Consider the following 21,050-nt stretch of genomic DNA (forward strand, 5'->3'; position numbering starts at 1 on the left):
GGCAGCCCTGGCAAACTAATACAGGGTCTTTGTTCAATAACTTAGACTGTGTCTTAATACAGGTCCTAGGAGACCAACCTGAAAATGAAAATAATTGTGATGTGGCAGGGCTAGTCCCACTTTTCTTGTCAAATAGTTGACTGGAAACCAGCAGATTGTTGAGAATGCTGTGAAATGGAGCCCCGAAATGGTTTCTGTAACTGTTGTATTTTCTTAGTCCTTTATGGCTGATTATTATTCCTACCCCAATTGTACGCTCCCCTATAATGGTGACTAGCACTATTAAGAACTTTCCAAGTGATGTCATCACTTGGTACAAAACCACCTCCTCAAAGTTTCCAGGGTGGGATGGGGAGGCTCAAAATTTAAAACTCCATTACCAGTTTTTACAGGTATTTAAATTACAAAATGATTAAAAATTTTTATGGCAGAATGAGTCATCTCATCTGTCACGTCATTGAGAGTGGTTGATCATCTAGGGACCAGACACAGGGGGTCACATTATCTCTGCTTTAAAAATGACTATAGCTATACATTATGTACAGTTGTACAGAGTAAATGATAATCTTTTGAAAATACTCCAGGCTACAATAATAAAAGTCAATTAAAATGATCTCTACCTACTGGTCCTGTGGAATTTAATGGACTCTTATGTGTTATTATCTTGAGACCAACAAAGTGAATAATTCTAAATGATTGTTCTCCATAAGGAGACAACTGGTTTAAAACGCTCATTTTTTAGACTTTATTCTCTGTGACATAAAGTGTGATATTTTATTCTATTCAGTTCCAAATGACCTACATTTAATGGCAGGAAATAGAGACTTGTTAAAATAACTAGTATATTCTTTTCCACTGAATAATAATTAACAAAGCACATGAGTTGTTACTGAGCACCTATAGATATAATTACCAAGCTCTTTCCTGTCAGGCATTCAGAGAATCAAAGCACACCCTCAAAGCTATAGAATAACTAAAATATGTTCAATATGCACAATAGTTTTATGCACAGCTGTGACTCTACCCTGTTCTAGAAGCATAGATAAAATACCTCTCTGCAAAAAGTATATCAGTACTTTAATACAGCTGTAATTATCTTTCTGGCAGGGAAGTATTTGCATGGTCCAGGGAGGGATGTCACTGCCACTTTGCACCACTTGGCCCAGCCTTCCACAGAGACTAGAGATCTCACATTATTGACTCACAGAGCCATGAACGCATCCCAGGCCCTGCCAGACATCATCAGGGATCTCTGTGCCAGTTTTGGCAGTGCAACCACTTGCTAAAAAGTTGGAGTAGTTGAGGTTAGTCATTTACAATCATGCCTCTCTGCCCTGAAATCCTAGGATTCCAAATGAAAAGTAAGTCACTCCTTCCCATCTCATTAATTCACTACATTGAACTTCTCCCCCCAGATCCTGCATTGACTCTCCATCTCTCCACCACTTGCTTTTCTCTTGTCTGCTGGAATCCCTCTTTCATTGTAAATAAATTTCCTACGTTCTCCAGTCTCTTCAGAGAACTCTCTCTTCTCATATTCTTGCCCCAACAGAAACTAGACTATCTCAAGGACACAGATTCTTTTGTGGCTTTCTCTTCTTCCACTCCACATACCATGGGATCAGAATGGAGGGAGGTCAGCATTCTCCTGGGCTCCCATTTGTGCTTCCCCGTTGCTCTTCTAACTTCCTCATCCTCCTTTCATCATCACGCCATTCCTCGTTGCTTACCTCTAACTCCCGGCTACTTCCTGATATTCCTGTCCCAGGAGAACATTCTCTCCCTTCACCTCTAATTTTGCCATCAGCCAAGGAGATTCAAGACTACTGTGATGATTCTTTGGTGATTAAGCCCACTCATTCTTGACCACATCAGCCTCAATGATCTCGTCACCAGCCTTAAATGTTCTACCCCATAACTCTTAACATCTAATAGCCTACACTTTGTCAAAACTTCCTTCCTTCCAATTTGTTGCCCTCAGTCATACTATACCTGTTTTCAATATAAAGCTCTTCATACCTTCCCTGATTCTTCCATTTTGTCCCATCATTCTTCCTAGATGCTCCTCCCTCCTACCCAGATTAGACCTCATGGATGAATACTTGAGCTAGTATCTCACTAGGAACCTCAACTTCCTTGCTACTCTGACCTTTCTGTGGTCCTATCCAACAAAACCTCAACCGTGAATCTGGGCTACAATCTCTCTTCTCTGCAACAACCACTTTTATTGGTTCTTACCCCAGTTTTCCTCTTGGCAACACTCTTCAACCCCTGTCTTTTCACTTTAAGTAGATAATTTTGCTTCTTACTTCATCCATAAAATTTAGCTGTCACTTATGATCTCTTTCAACTTGTTGATTCTCCTCTCTATAATTTTAAATAGACCCATATTTACCTCTTCAGTCTTATAGGATAAGATATCCTTCCTACTCTTCAGACCCACTCCTCCACCTGCATATTCATTCCTGTCTCCTTCCCTACTGGTCCCTCCCCTCAGCCTCCATGCCAAAATTGCCCCTACCCAAACAAAGCCCAAATCTCAGTCATTGATGCTACATCTCCCTATAGTCGCTCCTCATTCTCTGCTGCTCTCCTTATTGGAACTTCTAAGAGCAGTGGTCTGCTCTTCTCCTATAGTGAGAAAACGGTAGTCTGTTCTCACCTCCTGTTCACTTCTCTGTCTTCTGCTCCTAACCGTCTAATCCCACCGTTAGAGTTGCCAACACAGTTTCCATTGCCGAATCCAAAGGAAACTGCTCAGTCCCTTTCTTGCTGGATATCCTGGCAGCACTTGGCACCATTGACGTTCCCTCTCTTGAAAGACTTTCATTTCTTCTTTGACTCCTGTGACTATCTTCCACTTGCTTCATTATTACTACTTAACTATTCCTAAAAACGAAAACAAAAAACCTCAACATATTCAAATCTGAATCTGTCTACTCATTTACCCAAGCTAGAAGACTTGGAGTCATCCTTGACTTCTTCCTCTTCTACCTACATCCAACCAAATGTGAGTCCAGGTGGTTTTGCCTCTGAACTGTTTTTTTGAGTGCTCTCCTGATCCCATTACTCTGGTCCTGACTCAGGGCCTCACTAGCTCTTACCTGGACTATTATTATAGTCTCCTACTGCCCCTGCACCCCGGTGACATGTGGCTCCCTTGCTTATATCCTCCATTTGTGCAGCACCACCCACAGGATAAGGTCTGAGCTCCCATCGCTGTGCATCAAGTTCCCACAGCCTGGCCTCCCCTGTCTCTCCAGCTTCTTTCCTTTCTACTCTCTGACTTGCACTTTGTACACTAACAACACTGAACTACATCAGTTGCCTGCACACATACCATGCTGCTTCTTCCCTTTGCTTGCACTGTCCCCTCCCCTGCCCCTCCCCCTCCCTCCCCTCCCTCATTACACTAAAAAGCTCATCAAAGATAAATATAACTGAAACACTGTGCTAGGTGCTCAGTAAATAACCTGAACACAGTTATCATTCAGTTCAGTTTAGTACAAATGAATTAAGCAAGTGAAAAAGAATGCTTACTTGTACTGGATGTTGGCTTCCTGTAAGAAGGCTAACAGGGCTTGGGAACCATTTTGGGGAATATGGACATCAGTAACTGTTCCCTCTGATACATAGGAGATACTGCTGGGCTGCCACAGGTCCACCTGTAGTGCAGGAACCAACCTATAATTCATATTCAGTGTAGGTGGGGAAAGATCCATGTCACAATGTCAAACACGTTATCTTGTTTGCATACAGTAACACCAAACACATTCTGGAATTAGACTCAGCGCTTGCCTCATCAGGGTAAAACTCCTATTTGATTTTGAATTTGATGTCTGAATTATATCCATGCAGAATTTGATCACACTTTACAAATAGTAGTTTAAAGACCAACGCATTAAAGCCACAAGGTAAAAATGAAATAAAATAGTTTTAAGTATGACTTTAATATTATTTAAAATTAATTATCACACAAATATTTGAACAGTAAAAGAAAGATATAAATTACCCTTCATCCTATTGCACAAGCAAATTGTGGTCGATTGACAATGTTTGGTGACTTTAAATGGAACACTCTCCAGATGCCTCCTCCTTCCCCAATACATGTTTTCACCAATTCCTACTCAACCTTCACATGTCAATAGAAACATCCCCTTCTCAGGGAGGACTCGTCAGCTAGGGTAGTTTTTTGTCGTAGTTCTTAGAGCACCTTGTGCTTCTTTCATTATGTAACGTCCTCTTACCAGAATGTAAGCTCCACGAGGGCAATGGATTTGTCCATTTGGTTACCACCCCATTCCAAGTGCCTAGAATGGTGCCTTGTGCATGTTAGCAACTCAATCATCATTTGTTGGATGCATGTAGACCCCACGTAGTAATTTCCTACATGTTCACCACGTGTTCAGTGTTTTTTCAGGAGAGCAGGAGCCATGTCTGTTTGGCTTACTGTAGTGTCCCCAGTGCCTTGTCTAGTGCTTTGCACCTGGTAGGAGCTCTACATTCCTTGAAAGAATGACCGCATTTAGCTGGGAGGGAGGAGAGCCCTATATTCTGCACAAGCCTAGAACTACATTTTCAGTTAGGCGTGGTTTGTCTGTACAGTCATTTCTCTGTCTTCTCTCTGCGGTGGGACTCCCTCTTCCTGCATGTCCAGTCTTGGTCTGTTGTAGGGCCTTGATCTCTGCTAAGCCCTTATCTGATAAGGTTTAGTTCCTTTATCTTCACTTGGGTGTCTGTGTCTGCATTCTGTGTGGGAACTCTAGAAGACTAAAAATACTTTGTGGCTCGAGGAAATACATCTCTAGTAGCAGAATTTAATCTGGAACAGAGTAGGGAGGCATTTATTTTTAGGATAAAAAGTCTACCTGTTTTCTTTCAAGCAGCTGACTCCTCCACTAACCTGCAAGGGCAAATCTGACTCAGCTAACATCTAGTCCAACGAGCACAGAAAAACAGGAGTGTGGGGCTGGAAGCGATGCTGAGAGGTCATTTGATCCATCTGTCAGCCCTTGGGCAAGGATACATCTAAAACTGAACCAAACTGTCCCCATTAGATGCATCTAAACTGCATCTAAACCTTTAAGTCTCCAAAAGGGGAGAGTCGACAGCATCCTAATTTAACTCATATCCACATTAACAAGATTGTCGGACAATTTTATTAATCCCCCACACTGCAGCAGTTTCATTTTTTCTTGTTCCATTTTTCAGTGAGGAGTCGCTGGTTTCTCGCCTTTGTGAGATAAAGTACATTGGTATTTTTCACTTTTCTTTATACGTTAGATTTTCTAATCCTTTAATCATCTTTGCGACTTGTCTCTAAATCCATTACTGAGACAGATTTTGATATTAAGGTTTATCACTTAATGCCAGTGGAGATGAGGAAATAGTGCTGTATTCAGAGGGTAGAGAGCCACAGGAACCTAAAATAATATGAATAACTGCTCTGGATAGGAGTCCATAAGTGCTATTTTCTGTGGCACATGCTAAAATAAGAATCCTCATCCCACAGAAAAGAATAGCTTCCCCAGAGGAAAGTTCCATGGAGGTAACATAGCCTACAGCATGATCTGGAGAAGGCTTCCTAGGAAACTAACATGTCATCAGAAAGCAATTGATCTAAAGGAAACTAACAAAAAAGAATTTATAAAATCAGGAATTGTGTTTTGTTGAAATATTAGGAAAGTAAATTAAAATGAATTATCAGCTTTTCTCCAGTAATATTTTGGGAAAAGGATACTTGGATAAGCAACATGGATATTTCAGTCTCAGTGGCAGGCACACGCCTATATCAACATATAGGGGACAGTACTACTCATGTGAGATTTGTAAAGTGCCACCCACCTTATAGATATTTCTAATCTTTTCAATAACACCTTGAGAGAGGAGATAATTGTAGATACATTGATGAATGAGAAGACTCAGGATCCTAGAGGCAAAGCCACTTTCCCAAGGATGCACAGCTGTAAAATAGTGGAACAGGATATTCCTAACTCTGGTGCCCATAATTTACTGATGGGGAAAGTGTCGTCAGGATCTTCTGAGATCACCCCAGAAGCAGCAGCAACTTCCAACTTCCTGATTTAGTGTTTGAGAGGATGTGGTCAGTGGGTCTCACACCCTGGTCTTTCCTGTCAGAGGTTATTTGCCTTATAAGTTAATATGCAGGTATTTCAAAGTTTCAGTCGGTCCACTGTGGGCAGGTTACCATTAGTCATTTCCTTAGGGCCCGATCACATCTGGATGATGTGATAAACAGTCTTGAACTGCAAAGCTGGGTGACCCTGGATTATGATGACTACAAAGCATTAACCCCCTTGTCAGGATGGCCTAAGGCTGTTGCCAACCCTCCCAGGTCTTTGCTGCAAACAGCCCTCTAGTATTCAAGGAAAGGGTGCTCTACTGCGGAGCCTTCTTGGCCTTGGAACCCGGTGGTTGTTCCCATGTGTGTCTTTCCTCATATGACTCCCAGTCACATATAGTCAGATCTGTTTAAGAAGTGGAGGCAGTTCAGTGTAAAGGCCACGTGTACGGACTTTGGAATCCCATGGCCCTGGCTGGAACGCTAGCTCTGGCAGCGTCAGCTCTGTGACTTTCGGGGAGCTTTTAACATTTCTGAGCCTCCGTTTCCTCATCCATACTGTGAAGACAACCTACCTACAGGCATCTTTTGTAGGACTAATTGGAATAATAGAAGTAAAGCACGTAGCAGAGAGTCTGCATAGTAAAAGCTCAAGAAATATTAGCTATTTGTTATTATTATTATTTGAAAAGCATACGAAAAGAAAAAATGGAAGCAGTCAAGATAAAGTTCTACTTCACATGTGTCTGGTTAAGATGAAGAATATGGTGAGATTGTCCCCTTGTTCAGAGAGATTAAAACCTACAGGTGGCTTGGCGGGTGGGGCGTGGGGGTGGAGCAATAAATAAACCAAGAATATGAACAAAGCTGGGATGTTTCCTAGCACAGGGGCAAATAGCTGGATTTGAAGCCACTCTAGTGTGGCAGTGAATTCCCTGGACTCTGGAGTCTGACTCCCCAGGATTAAATTCAGGCCTCCCCATTTGGCATCTGTGTGATTTAGGGCAAGTTCCTTAACCTCTCTGGGCCTCACGTCCTTCATCTGTAAAACGAAGATGATAATTACACTTCCTTCTTAATCAGTATTTGATAATGTTAGTGGTGGTGGTGGTTATTATTATGGGATTATAGAGATTATAGAAAATGCAGTGATGAAAAGCATGAATTCTAGAACCAGTCAGGCTGAGTTTGAATCCCGGTTCTGCCACTTATTAGCTAAGTGACTTTGGGCAATTTACTTTAGCTCTCTGCACTCCAGTTTCCTCATTTACAAAGTGGGGTTATGAATAGTATATTTTTCACAGGTTTGTTAGGCTTGAATTAATTAATACCTATAAAGCACTTAAAACCGGACCTGGTGACTAGCAGGCAGTCATTAAATAATAAATGATTCAAAATTCAAAAATAATTTCTTTGCAATTAAAAAGAGTCCTATTTCTGTCTGGCACTGTGGTCATGGCTCCTCTGGTTCTCGTGCTCTGCTTACTCATTGGCCTAGTCTGGCCTCTGGGAAGCACCCACCTGTCTTTTAGGCCCGGGGTTGATCATACATCTGGTTTAGGTGTCACAGGAGGGGTGATTAGTGTCTTCCAGCAGCTTTGGGGTGAGTCCTACATGTGGGTGTGGGAAGACATCTGAGGTGTTTCTTCAACTCAGCAACAGATGGCCTGCCTCCCAGCTGCCCGAAGTAACACAGAAGCACGGGAGAGGACGGTCCTGCTCTATATGGACTCTTATTTTTTGTTGGTTTGTAAAAGTGTTAGTTAGGCAGTGCACTTATGCGTCACATAATAGGTTTCTAATAAGACACTTTGATATCCAGTTTGTAGTCAACTAGTGTTTGATTATTTTACATAATCATATTAATTCCATATTAGCACACATAAAATCTTAATGCACTGAAAATTACCCTCTCTTATTTACCCTTAAAATTGTCTTTTTGGTCCAGACCCATTTACCCTTCTTGAATCTTCTCTTAGGATCTTTGTCTATGACCTCCTGCGAGGCTTCTCTGACCACCAAGTTTAGGTCAAGTACCTTTGTTATCTGCTTTTATGCAACTTTTAATTATATCTCATTTTTATAATTATTATATTAGTTTCCTATGGCTAACACAACAAATTGCAACAAACTGGATGGGTTAAAACAACAGAGATTTATTTTCTCCAGTTCTCACAGGAGGCCAGAAGTCCAAAATCCAGGTGTTGGCAGGGCCATGCTCTCTCTGAAGGCTCTAGGGGAGGATCCTTCCTTGTCTCTTCCAGCTTCTGGTGGCTCCAGGCATTCCTCGGCTTGTTGGGGCCACATCACTCCAATCTCTGCCTCTGTCCTTACGTGGTCTTTTCCTCCTCTGTGTCTTCTAAGGATACTTGTGCTTGGATTTAGGGCCCATCTGGGTGAGCTAGGGTGCTTTCATCTTGAGATCCTTAAGTACGTCTGAAAAGACTTTCTAAATGATGTCACATTCACAGGTTCCAGGGGTTAGGGCACAGACATACCTTTTGGAGGGCCACCATTCAACCCACTATAATTGTCATATTAACATCTGTTTTCCCCATTATTTCCATGAGAGTGGAAACTGTGGAATTCTTTTTTTTCCCCTCATGCTATACCCCAGTGCTTAGAATCGTGCATGACACATAATAAGCACTAAAGAAATATTTTGTAGATGGAATAAATGAAATCACGCATTTTTTTCTTTCCTCTTTCTTCAAATATGTACTTTCTCCAAGACTGCTGCAGAGCATTTGTAGATTCTTATTCTAGTTCCTTTCACCAAGAAATTGATATGGTGGTCCACTTAAATTTTGTCCACTCATCCCACTTCTCAACTCACAAGTCCTTAGTTTTGAATTTTTATTACGTTTAAGCGTAATCTTAGAACATGCTGCTTCTTAGGTCATAGCACTACAACCTTTTTTGATGACTATGGTGGCCACGTCAGTTACACAGTTAAAGAAATGCTGATTTTTCATGGTATTATTTGTGCTTGCTCTACTTCTTATGACTTGTCAACATTTCAAATATTGGTGAGCCGCTAGAAGGGAAACTTGGCTAGAGAATATGGTCTCCTCTAAACCAAAGGCGTTTGGCAGGTTGTTAAATTTCTGGGGCTAATTTCACCCAGCCCCCATCCTCTCTCTGCCAGCCCAGAAGCATTTTTCAAGTTATCACTTCCCTGAAGCACAGCCCCAATAAATCCAACAAAAGGCTCCAGAAACTTAGGCAACTAAGTCTCTTGTTTCACCATTAAAGATGAAAATATATTAATTAACTAATTAGGAATTAAAATAGTCATAAATATTAGTGGATGCCCAATAGTGGAATAAAATTAGATCAGTCCAAATGAAAGCTCTTCTTATAAATTTCAATATCATAGAAATTAATACTACTAGCCTGAGTACTAGTCATCAGAAAAGCATTATTCCTGCGACATTAGGTAAAGGTGGGAAGGCCTGGTAAAGCTTTGTTTTGGTGCCCAAGTTTTCCCTCTAATCTCTTCAAGGCCAAATGCTGATAGACATAATCAGATAGTAATTAATCATTAATCAAAACAAAGCGTATATGTTGGAAAAGAAAAAGATTCCTAACTTTTCCCTGAACTATTAATTAGTACATTCACCAATTTGAAAGGATTGTTGAAGCCCATCAGTCAAAGACTCTCAGAACACATGGGGAGTCAAAAAATCTTTGGGTTATTGGCTTGTTGCAAGAAGGGGTAATCTCTGAAGGAGGGTGTTAGAAAGAATTTATGGGATTTGGGCTTGTGTTAGGTGATTTTATGGAGGGTTTAAGGAACTGGGATTTTTCTCCGGATTGAATGCTATCAGAAAGATGGGTAATTTTATCATTGGATATCTTAGTAATTTTATCTAGAAGGTGGGAGAAACAAAGTGGGGCTAAAGCTATAATTGATAAAGAAGCAGTAGTCACTTATATCAGCCAAAAGGGGATGTTTGGTCATTTTTCTGGTTTGCACAATGTTCTCTTGTTTTTGGTCTGTGTTTAGACATGATCACATTGGTCTTGTTTTTACCTTATTTTATGATGGACACAGAGTAGTCTTGTCTGATGTTGGTGTTCTGTGAATTGGTTTATGTTCAACAGGAGACTACCAAGTTCTAGCTGTTAGTACCAGGCCGGCTCCTGGCTGCCAGGAGCTGCTTTTCAGGATAATTATTGTTCTACTTAGGCCATGTGATAACAGTATGTGAGTTGAGGAGTGGGAACTCTCAGCATTATTAGGCCAGGGTGGCTTGGCGGTGATTTGGGGACTAGGAAGCTTGGGTTATGAAATGAAGGACGTAGACCTGTGCTGGTCCACCCAGGAGAAATTAGGAAGTCGATGACATCTGACTTTGACACCCTGCATCTTTCTGAAGCACCTACATGCCACCACCTTTTTCATATAAAAGAGTCAATACCACCTTAATTCCTGCCCTCTAAGTGAACATTTGAAGACTTATAAATACTAAGGAAAGGTTCCTGACTCCTACACCAGAGGCTCTAAGAACTTAGCAGACACATGGGAAACTTATTAGATTAGGAAAATAATATTTCACTATATTTTGCTAGCTTAAAATAATTCTATACTTGGGAATCAGTTGGCATTTTTAGCCTTTAGCTGTGTAGAAAGGATAGAAATAATCAGATATCACCTGGTGCATCACCTGACTATCTATTAATAAGTGTATTTGAAGGCAAGAGCCCCTGCGCTGCATCTCATCAAGTAATAGAGATTTCCCTCCACCCCCTTGATGATTTATGGTTTTAACATTGAGGACTTCGTGAGACTTCGTGAGGACTTCTTGATCGCTACATTCACAAGTAGTCCATTTGGTATTCTAAACAATCGTTATGACAGTGCATTTACATTGAAAAATTCTGGCTCTTTTCTGGGGTTTAATATGCAATGAAAATCACTTCAGAGTTTGTTATGTATTTCCTTTTTCAGATGCTAGATCAAGAATTCTACTATGTATTAACCACAGAAATCAAAGCAATACTCATCTTTGGTTTAGTGAAAAAAAAAATTCCCAACTTAGGAAATAAAAGAAATGGCTTCTTCCTGGTTCTATCTAAACTTATGTCACATTTCAGAGCCTTAATTCTCTTAATTACAGATAAAGTGGTTGAACTTCTTGATTTCCAAGTGCCCCTTAAACTATAATTCTGCCAGACTCAATGTGCTTTTCTGAGTATAAAAGTTTACATTTCCCTAGGAAAATCCTTCTCAAGTTCACTCACTCTTACTCTGCGAGTCAGAAAAAAGACCTCTCAACAATTTAGCACTAGTATCACATTTCAGTATCAGTTATACTTATAGGTCAGTATTGAAAGTAATATATAAAGCAAGATAACTATTCAATTTTTAAAGCTATTTTCAACGCTGTTACTGAAAGCATTTTTTTCTAAAGCAGCTAAGAAGATGAAGCGGAAATCAGCATATTATTTTCTTCCACATTAATTGCTAGCTGATAGTAAAGACCAGTGAGAAATCCTGAAAATGGAGGGCTGGATGATCAAGCAACTGGATTATCATCCTTTGAATAATCCAGAGGATCTGGAGATTGTTCTGTCTCTCAGTTGTCTGTGAGAACAGGCTGATTTCCAAAAGTCACAGCTATGGTAACCACCCCACCTCCATTCACTGTTTACTGAGTACCTACAGAGTCTTAGCTATGTGCTGAGGATTCAATGATGAGTAAGACACAGCTTGGCCCTCAAGGACTAAGCAGACATTACATGCTTAACCTACACAGAGAAGACACATGAGGACTGTTCAGTTACATTTTGGGAGGTAGTTTGGGACACCTTCCCAGGAGAAGTGTTGCCTATGTAATACTGAATGATGAGTAGGAGTTAGCCTGGCAAAGGTGAAGGAAAGCGGAGTAAGAGGCATCATTCAGAGGCTTCATGAAATGTTGGTGGGTCAGGGATAGAAGACAGAAGAGAAAATGATAATGTTGAAGTTTGCCTAAGCCCTGTGATCCTGGAAAACAATGACAGTTACAGTCTTCCCACTGTTTCTTCGTGTTCTGGAGATGGCTTACTGCAGGGAACCATCTTCCCCATATGAGCTGGAAAAGACCCACGGACTCCTCCCGTGTTTACCTATGACAAGATCAGACGTAGATCCCCACATTTTCATTCTTTGCCTCATAAATAATTAGTTGCACTGTTTGTCCCCACTGATCAATCTGGACAAAATACCTGCTACCTTGACTTGACCAAGCATTAGTTAAGCCTTTCTCTTTCTACCAGGCCTCTTAACTTTTACCCACCCTCAGCCTGAGACGGCATACAGCCCCTCTGTAACAGCCCATCCTGAGCATCAACTGACCTCACGGTGCAACATTCTCTGATCTACTCTCTGATCAGGCCCCTTCGAGCTGTTCATCCCACTCCCCCAGATCTGGTTCTTTCTAGCCTTGTTCACTCTTCCCCATAAAAGAAAAGCCCTGGGCTGGCTCCGTAGCTTAGTGGTTAAGTGCGCGCGCTCCGCTACTGGCGGCCCAGGTTCGGATCCCGAGTGCGCACCGACGCACCGCTTCTCCGGCCATGCTGAGGCCGCAGTCCCACAGACGGCAACTAGAAGGATGTGCAACTACGACATACAACTATCTACTGGGGCTTTGGGGGAACAAAAAGGAGGAGGATTGGCAATAGATGTTAGCTCAGAGCTGGTCTTTCTCAGCAAAAAGAGGAGGATTAGCACGGATGTTAGCTCAGGGCTGATCTTCCTCACAAAAACAAAAAAGAAAAGCCCTTTTCTGTCTGAGTTTTGAGACTTGTACATATTAAGGTTGGCATGTTTGCCCTATTGCAATAGGCTTTTCTCCTGCATTTGCAATGATCTTTTTGAATAAAGTCTCTCCTTACCTAACTCAGGATTTATTTTTTATTTGATGGTACTATACAAAAGCATGCTCAAGGTTTATTTGGATAATTGGAAGTACAGAAGAAGTTCTATTAACCAACTTCCATGTAATGGATCCTGATTAACTAATGTGCTTCTCTATTCACAGGATTTCCTGTTTCAACATGTGGGATAAAGATATTGCCATTCCACTCTCCCCACACATCACCTCCAAAATAACAAAGAGAACTTGAATGAGAAACACTAACTTTGTCTTTGGTGAAACTAGCTGTAGACCTGAGAAATAAAATATGAAGATGAAAAGCAAATAGAGAAATGGTAAGTGACTTAGCTGATCAGAGAGTTCACATCTACCCAGCTAGGGATGAAGAATGGGATGTCAAAGAAAAGCAAGTTCATGAGATCCACAGAAGCCCTGGACAGGCTCAGGAATTGGTATCATGGTGGAATATGGAAGGTGGGAGTGGAGAGGTGGTGACATGAACACAAAGAGACCTTATGAAAATCTGGATAAGGACTCTAAATTTTCTACGCACCAATCCCACTCTCAGGTAAGGGCCCCTCCCGCATCCCCAGTGAATTATGTTTTCTGGAGGAATTTCAACAAAGGGGCTTTAAAGCAGTGATAAAGGACACAGAAGAGGCTGGGGTACAATGTTGGATGGAAAACAGGTAGGTTAATAAAAATATACACACTAACCTGTTGCTTTTCTTACCCCCCCAAAAAAGACATTGGAAACCAGGGATATACACTCCAGACAAGAGATTGGAGAAACCATACCATCCCAAAGAAAAAATGAGTTTATAGTGTCACTTAGGGGTACTCAATGAACTAATCATTGGAGGAGGTGAAGTCTGCCCTTTGAGAAGTCCCCTTCATGTACACCAGTCTTCCTGGCAGCTTCCTGCCACCCCACAACCCCCCAAGTTATTGAGATATGTAACATTGTGTAAGTTTAAGATATACAACATGTTGATGTGATATGCATATATCACATTAGCTAAAACCTCCATCATGTCACATAATTACCATTTCTTTTTTGTGGTGAGAACAGTTAAGATCTAGTTTCTTAGCAACTTTCAGGTGTATAATACAGCATTGTTAACTATAATCACAATGCCATGCATTAGATACCCAGAACTTATTCATCTTATAACTGGAAGTTTGTACCCTTTGACTAAATCTTCCAATTTCCCCCATCCCCTGAAAACCACTATTCTACCCTCTGTTCCTATGAGTTTGGCTTTTTAAATTTCCATATATAAGTAAGATCGTGCAGTATTTGTCTTTCTCTGTCTGATTTGTTTTGCTTAGCATAATGCCTTCAAGTTCCATCCATGTTTTCATAAATGGCAAGATTTCCTAACTTTTTCATGGCCAAATAACATTCCATTGTATATGTATATATGTCTGTCATCTGTTGACAGCACTTAGGTTGTTTCTATATCTTGGCCGTTGTGAATAAAGCTGCAGCAAACACGGAAGTGCGGATATCTTTTTGAGATCCTGTTTTCATTTTCTTTGGATATAGACCCATAAGTGGGATTGCTGGATCCTATGGTAGTTCTATTTTTAATTTTTTAAGGATCTTTTATACTGTTTTCCATAGTGGCTGAAACAATTTACATTCCCACCAACAGTGCACATGGGTGCCCTTTTCTCCGCATCCTCGCCAATACTTGCTGTCTCTTGTCTTTGTGATGACAACCGTTCTATCAGGTGTGAGGGGATACTTCATTGTGGTTTTGATTTGCTCTTCCTGTCAGCTTTTCAGTGCCTAGCTCTTACTATAAATGTGTGGTCAAGGCTCCCCAGATATTTGCTAAAATCATCAAACGAGAAACAGAAATACTAGAAAACAGAAAAGAGGAGTTCAGAGGAAATGGAGATGATGCAGGGAGGAGAGCAGAAGATGATTTCAAAGAAACTGTAATTAATAAGTGCAATGAATGTTTCTGAGGTAAGAGAAGATTCTATATTCAAGATACAAGAGCAGGGGGGCCGGCTCCTTGGTATAGTGGCTGAGTTTGGCTCACTCCACCTCGGCAGCCTGGGTTCACGGGTTCGGATCCCGGGCACGGACCTATACTCACTCATCAGCCATGCTGTGGTGGTGACCCACATACAAAATAGACGAAGACTGGCTCAGGGCTAATCTTCCTCTGCAAAAAAAAAAAAAAAGAAAGAGAAAAGAAACAAGAGCAGAATGCTCTAAAAAAAAGAACAGTTGGAGAATAAAAAGGAGCAGAAATTTAAAATCCAATAGAATAATTGGAAAACGAAGTTGAGGAAGTTTCCCAGAAAGTAGACCAAAATGGTAAAAAGATGGGAAATAAAGAAAATAAATTAAATCACGTAGTCCAACATCTGATGAATAAGAGAGCCACAAAGAATATAAAAAGTATCAGACCATTAATATAAGAATTTTCAGAACTGAAAACATAAATTTCCAAATTAAAAGGGGTATTGAGTACACAATAAATGAAAATAGGCCCACACCAAATTACATCATCATAAAATTTCAGAATACCAGGAATAAACAAAACATCCTAAAAGTTTCTAGGCAGTTTATATGTTAATGACAAACTAGCCATGGGACTTACATTTCTAGTAACACAGAGAACTAGATAACTTCAACACTCTCCTGGTACAAGACAGCAAGGAAATGCTGAATAAAATATAACCAACGTTCCTTTAAAAGTAGAGTGGAGCTCCTCAAAACATAAGAGAAATTCCCAGGAGCCTAAAATAAAGAAGAAAATGCCAACTAGAGCTGTACACATGTGGCTGTGATGGTAGACCAGTTCAGAGTTGTGGGTATTTGGGGCCCAGATCTCGGTGGATGACAAAGTTGGGAGCTGGAACTGGGATTCTAGCATAAAACTAAAGCTTCAAATGGCAAGAACCTTAGTTAAAGAATGGGATTAAGAAAAATCTACACGCCAGTAAAATTTGTTCAGGAAGCACTTTGTAGGGATAAACACAAAACCACTCCAGACACAGAAAGATGCACCCTCAAGCCAGGCCACTCGGAATTCTTACATCTGATGCCTTGCTGAAGAAGTGTTCATGACAAAAATATTATAAAACACACAAGCAGGCAATCCACTATAATTAAAAGCCAACATATTCAACACATAGCAGGATTATAACCTCAAGGTCTTCATAGTATCAAAAAGAATGGCTAGAGGGAGTTCCTGGAACAGAAAGGAAATGAAAGAACATTGGAATATCTGAAGATAAGATACTTTGATGTGGCTATCAATATATGTAGATGAAATATTTACGACAACTATGTTATCAACAGGGGAAGGGTAAAAGGGCCTCAAGGAAAGTAAGGTATCTACAAGGCAGAAAAGGAAAGAAAAAAGCATCAAAAAGAAAGTAGTATCAAAAAAGAAATAAGGAAATATATCAGTAAATATAGTAATTAAAAAGGGATTCTCCAGTTAAAAGAGCACGTATATCGAATAATAAAAAGTATCCTCTTAAGTGCTGGTTACAAGAGACATAAAATAGAAAGATTGAAAAGAAAAGAATGGAAAAAGATATACCATACGAATACTAAAGAAAAAAAAGCCGGTACAGCTATATAATAGCAAAGCATTTAGGGCAAAACCATTTTTAGGGATAATATGTCTATATATATATCACTATATATGGTGTATATGTATAATATGTCTGTGTATGCACATACATATATACATATGTACATCTATATATGTTCAATTTACCAGGAAGATATAAACACTATAAATCTAAATGCATCCAATAGAACAGCATCAAAATATGTATGGAAAAAACGGACAATATCATAAGGATTGTAAATGAAAATCCTCAGTTATATTTCAGTAACTAAAAGATCAGACTTCCTTCCCAAGCACACATAGGAATTTTTTTGAAAATTGACTCAATACCAGGCTACAAAACAAGTTTTAACAAATGTCAGAGAATTGATGTCAAACAAGTGTTCTCTGATTACAGTATAATTAAATTTAGAAAGCAAGAACAAAATTATCTACATTTAGAAATTTAAAAACAGACTTTAAATAACTTGTGGGTTAAAGACGACACTGTAGTGAAATTAGAACCAAATCAAAGCTAAATACAACATTTTTAAGGGAGAGATTTATGACCTTAAATTCTCCTGTTGCAGAAGAATAAAGATGAGAAATTGATGAGTCATGTGTCTAAATCCAGAAGTTAGACAAAGAACAACAGTATAAACTACACAAATGTGGAACACAGGGCATAATAAAGATGAGAGGAGAAGTTGATGAAATGGAAAACAAAAGTAATAGCAAAGATCAACAAAACCAAAAATTGGTCTTTGAAACATTTTAAACAGAAAAATTATTAGCAAATCTGCTTAAGAGCAAAGAATTCAAATGAGATATAATAGCAATGAGAAAGTGATGTAAACTTAGATTCATCAAATAAGCAACAAATGGGTAATACTATAAATGACCTTAAGCCAATACATTTGAAAACTTAAATGAAAAACTTCCTAGGAAAACATAATTTACCAAAATATAACAAAAAATTAGCTGCAGAAGAAATAAAAAACCTGAATAAACTTATTATCAGTTAAACAAATTGAATTGGTGGTTAAAAATTTATATTCTTCCTGACCCCTGCATGTCCCAAACCAGACACTACAAGACAAAAAAATGGCAGCCTCAGGGGAGCTCTAACACTTATGCCATACATAATGTTATCTCAATCTTAATTCTTCCCGAGTTTGGAGAAAGAAGAGATGCTCCTAAAATGACATCATGAGACTAGTATAATCTTTGATATGAAAAACCAGGCAAGGATAGCATGAGGGAGATAATTATAAGCCAATCTCACTTATGAATATAGGTGCCAATACTAAAAATGTATATTAGCAAACTAAATATAGAAACGTACTTAAATCATGACTGAGCGCAGTTGTAGTTTAACATTAGAAAAGCTATTAAGATATTTAACCATATTAATAGTAAGGTATTAAAGAAAAGAAACCATATGATCGTATCAATACACTCAAAAATTACTTTTCAAAATTTCACATCTGTTAATTATAAAATATCTATAGAAATGAGTAATAGAATTATATTTCCTTAACCTATTAAAGGGTACCTACCAAAAATCTTCAGCAAACATTTATATATAATGCTAGTATTAGAAGCATTCATTTCAAAGTCAGACACAAAGTAAATGTACTATAATACCAATTCCATAGACTTATACTGAGGGTCATTGCTAAAGCAAAAGAATAAATTTTTAAAAAGGCTAAGAATCAGAAGGGAAACAAAACTGTCATTATTCACAAACCACTGTCTACAGAGAAGCCAAGAGAACCAATACAAGTAAACCATGAAAATTCAAAGGTCTGCAGCATTTAGGGATATAACATCAATGTAAATACATAGACACATATCAGTGTAACTGTGCATTCATTGGCCTTGAAATATCTTCACAAAAATAACATTAAGTGAAAAAGCAGGTTATGGAATAGTAGGTATAGCTGATGTCACCAAAATAGCGATGTAGGAGACCTCAGCCTCCATTCTCCAATAAAGACCAACAATTAGACATATATCTATGAACTAAAAACAACTCTAAGGGAGCTCTGAAGTCCACTTAAGAAATTTTAACAACATAGTGGAATAAAAATCCTGAGAATAACTGCAAAAGAAGAGAAGGAAGACAGCTGCATTTTGCCTGCATCATTCCATTCCCCAAGGCATTGCTCAGAGCCAAGAGGGAACTTCCCAGCTAGAAAGATTTCCCCTTGCCAGGAAAGGAAGAGCAGGATGAGTGACTAGCTTCTCTAGTCTTTTCCTGCCTCAGTTTCACCTCACCGAGACCAGCAAAACTGAGACATATAGAAATGGCCAGGAAAAAGGAAGAAAAGAAGGAGCTACCAATAGCAGCAGCACAGTGCGAGCAATTGTGGTTCACAGTGACCTGTTCTCGATAAACCCAGCAACTTTTGCCGCTGAAGAGGGAACCAACTGTCAGCACAGCTGCCACAGATCTCCTGTTGATTTCACCAGCTTTTGCCTTACAGGTTTGCATTTGCTGATACCTATCGCCTGAGTCCCTCCCTGCTTCTTCTCTCCCCGCCCCTGCCCCCAAGCCTGGGAACTGCACCAGCAGCCTGTGGCTATGTGAGTGCAAGATGCTAACCTAGACCCTCTGTGGCTGACCTCCATTGCTGTACATGTACTCAGGGCTGCCCCTCCAGCTGGGCACTCATATGACACTGAAATGACACCCATCACCAGGTTCCACTGCAATGTGTACGCTTTGGGGGAGATTATGCAGCTACATGACAGCATGCTGATACTCAGGGTCCCGGGAGCTACTTGTGGGCCCCGATCAGGCCCTGTCTTCTGTCACTAGTCTGCACCACCATAGCTAGCCTCTCCAGCTATGCACATGCATGCCCCCAACCCAACCCCTGTCACCAGCCTCCACTGCAGTGCACATGTCCAGAGGGAGATTGTGCAGCCATGGGAGAGCATGCCGACAGCTGTGGGACAGCCATGGTCCCTGCAGCTGCCAGCGAGCCCATAGTTGGCCTCAACCCTTACTGCCTGCCCTGGCCCCCACCACTACAAGTGTATCTTCATCCAGCTCCAGCCACTACACAGGCACCTGCAGCTGGCCTCTGCAGCTGAGTGATTGCATGCCACCAGCTATGGCCACCACCATTGCCTGCCCTGATCTCTAGCCATTGAACCTGGAGGTGCTGCTGAGGACCCCAACAGCCCTTGCAGCCACTGTGGAGTCTCTGCAGTGCTTGCCAAAGACCACATAATTGTCTGAAGAACTAAAGAGTTGAGCTAAAGTTGAGCTAAAGAGCCATCATGCCCCGCCCCGGACCTGGGGCCACTACAATGCCCCCACACTTGGTGCCCTGCAGGTGCTAGACCCAGGGTTCTAGCATGACCCGACCTACAAGTGAAAGTCTTCCCTTACTGAAGTCAATCCATAAATTCTGGAAGGAATGACTGCTTCTTCAAATGTGCAGACACCTAAGCAAGGCTACAGGGATCACCAAGAATTAGGGAGACATGACTCCACCAAAGGAATACAAGGAACCTCCAGTAAAAGGTCCTAAAGAAATGGAGATCCATGAATTTCCTGACAAAGAATTCAAAATAAGTATTCTAAAGATGCTCAGAGAGCTACAAGAGAACACAAATCAACAATTTAAAGATATCAGAAAAACAATATAACAACAAAATAAGAAATTCAAGAAAGTGATAGAAAACATAAAAGAGAACCAAACAGAAATTTTGGAGCTGAAGAATATAATGACTGAATTAAAGAATTCAATAGAAAGTTTCAACATCAGACTTGACCAAACATAAGAAAAAATCAGTGAGCCAGAATACATGTCAACTGAAATTATCCAATTAGAGGAGCAAAAAGATAAAAGAATGAAAAGGAATGAAGAAAGCCTATGGGATACCATAAAAAGAAATAATGAACACATCATTGGAGTCTCAGAAGAGAGGGAGAAAGGGGCAGAAAGTTTATTTAAAGAATAATTGGTTGAGAACTTCCCAGACCTATGGAGAGATTTGAACATCCACGTTCATGGAGCTAAAAGGTCACTCCATAATTTCAATCCAAAGTGGTCTTCTCCAAGACACATTGTTAAAAAATTGTCTAAAGTCAAAGACAGAAAGAATTTTAAAAGCAGCAAGAAAAAAAATTCTCTCATAAAAGGGAACCCTCATTAGGCTATCAGCAGATTTCTGGCAGAGAACTTGCAAATCAGAAGAGAACGGGATGATATATACAAAGTGCTGAAAGAAAGAAACTATCAGCCAAGAATACTTTATCCAGCAAAGTTGTGCTTAAGAAATGAAGGCCAGATAAAGACTTCCCCTAATAAACAAAAGCTGAGGGAATTCATCATCACTAAACCTGCCTTACAAGAAATGCTGACAGGAGTTCTTCAAGCTGAACTGAAAGGATGCTAATTAGTAACATGAAAACATGAAAATATACAATACACTGGTAAAGGAAAGCACATTGTCAGATTCAGGATACTCTAATACTGTAATGGTGGTGGTCTGTTAACTACT

At 40.1% G+C, this 21,050-nt stretch overlaps 1 protein-coding gene across 1 annotated transcript in view; it reads right to left on the reverse strand.

Moving 5' to 3' along the window:
* Nucleotides 1-21,050, reverse strand: part of CPA6 (carboxypeptidase A6) — a 267,672-nt gene that overhangs the window by 75,372 nt on the left and 171,250 nt on the right. Inside the window, exon 3 of the mRNA XM_058528827.1 lies at nt 3,541-3,665. Coding sequence (XP_058384810.1) covers nt 3,541-3,665 — 125 coding nt within the window. The remainder of the gene's footprint in view (nt 1-3,540; nt 3,666-21,050) is intronic.

Source organism: Diceros bicornis, chromosome 33, assembly GCF_020826845.1.
Source record: "Diceros bicornis minor isolate mBicDic1 chromosome 33, mDicBic1.mat.cur, whole genome shotgun sequence".
Taxonomy (NCBI): domain Eukaryota; kingdom Metazoa; phylum Chordata; class Mammalia; order Perissodactyla; family Rhinocerotidae; genus Diceros; species Diceros bicornis.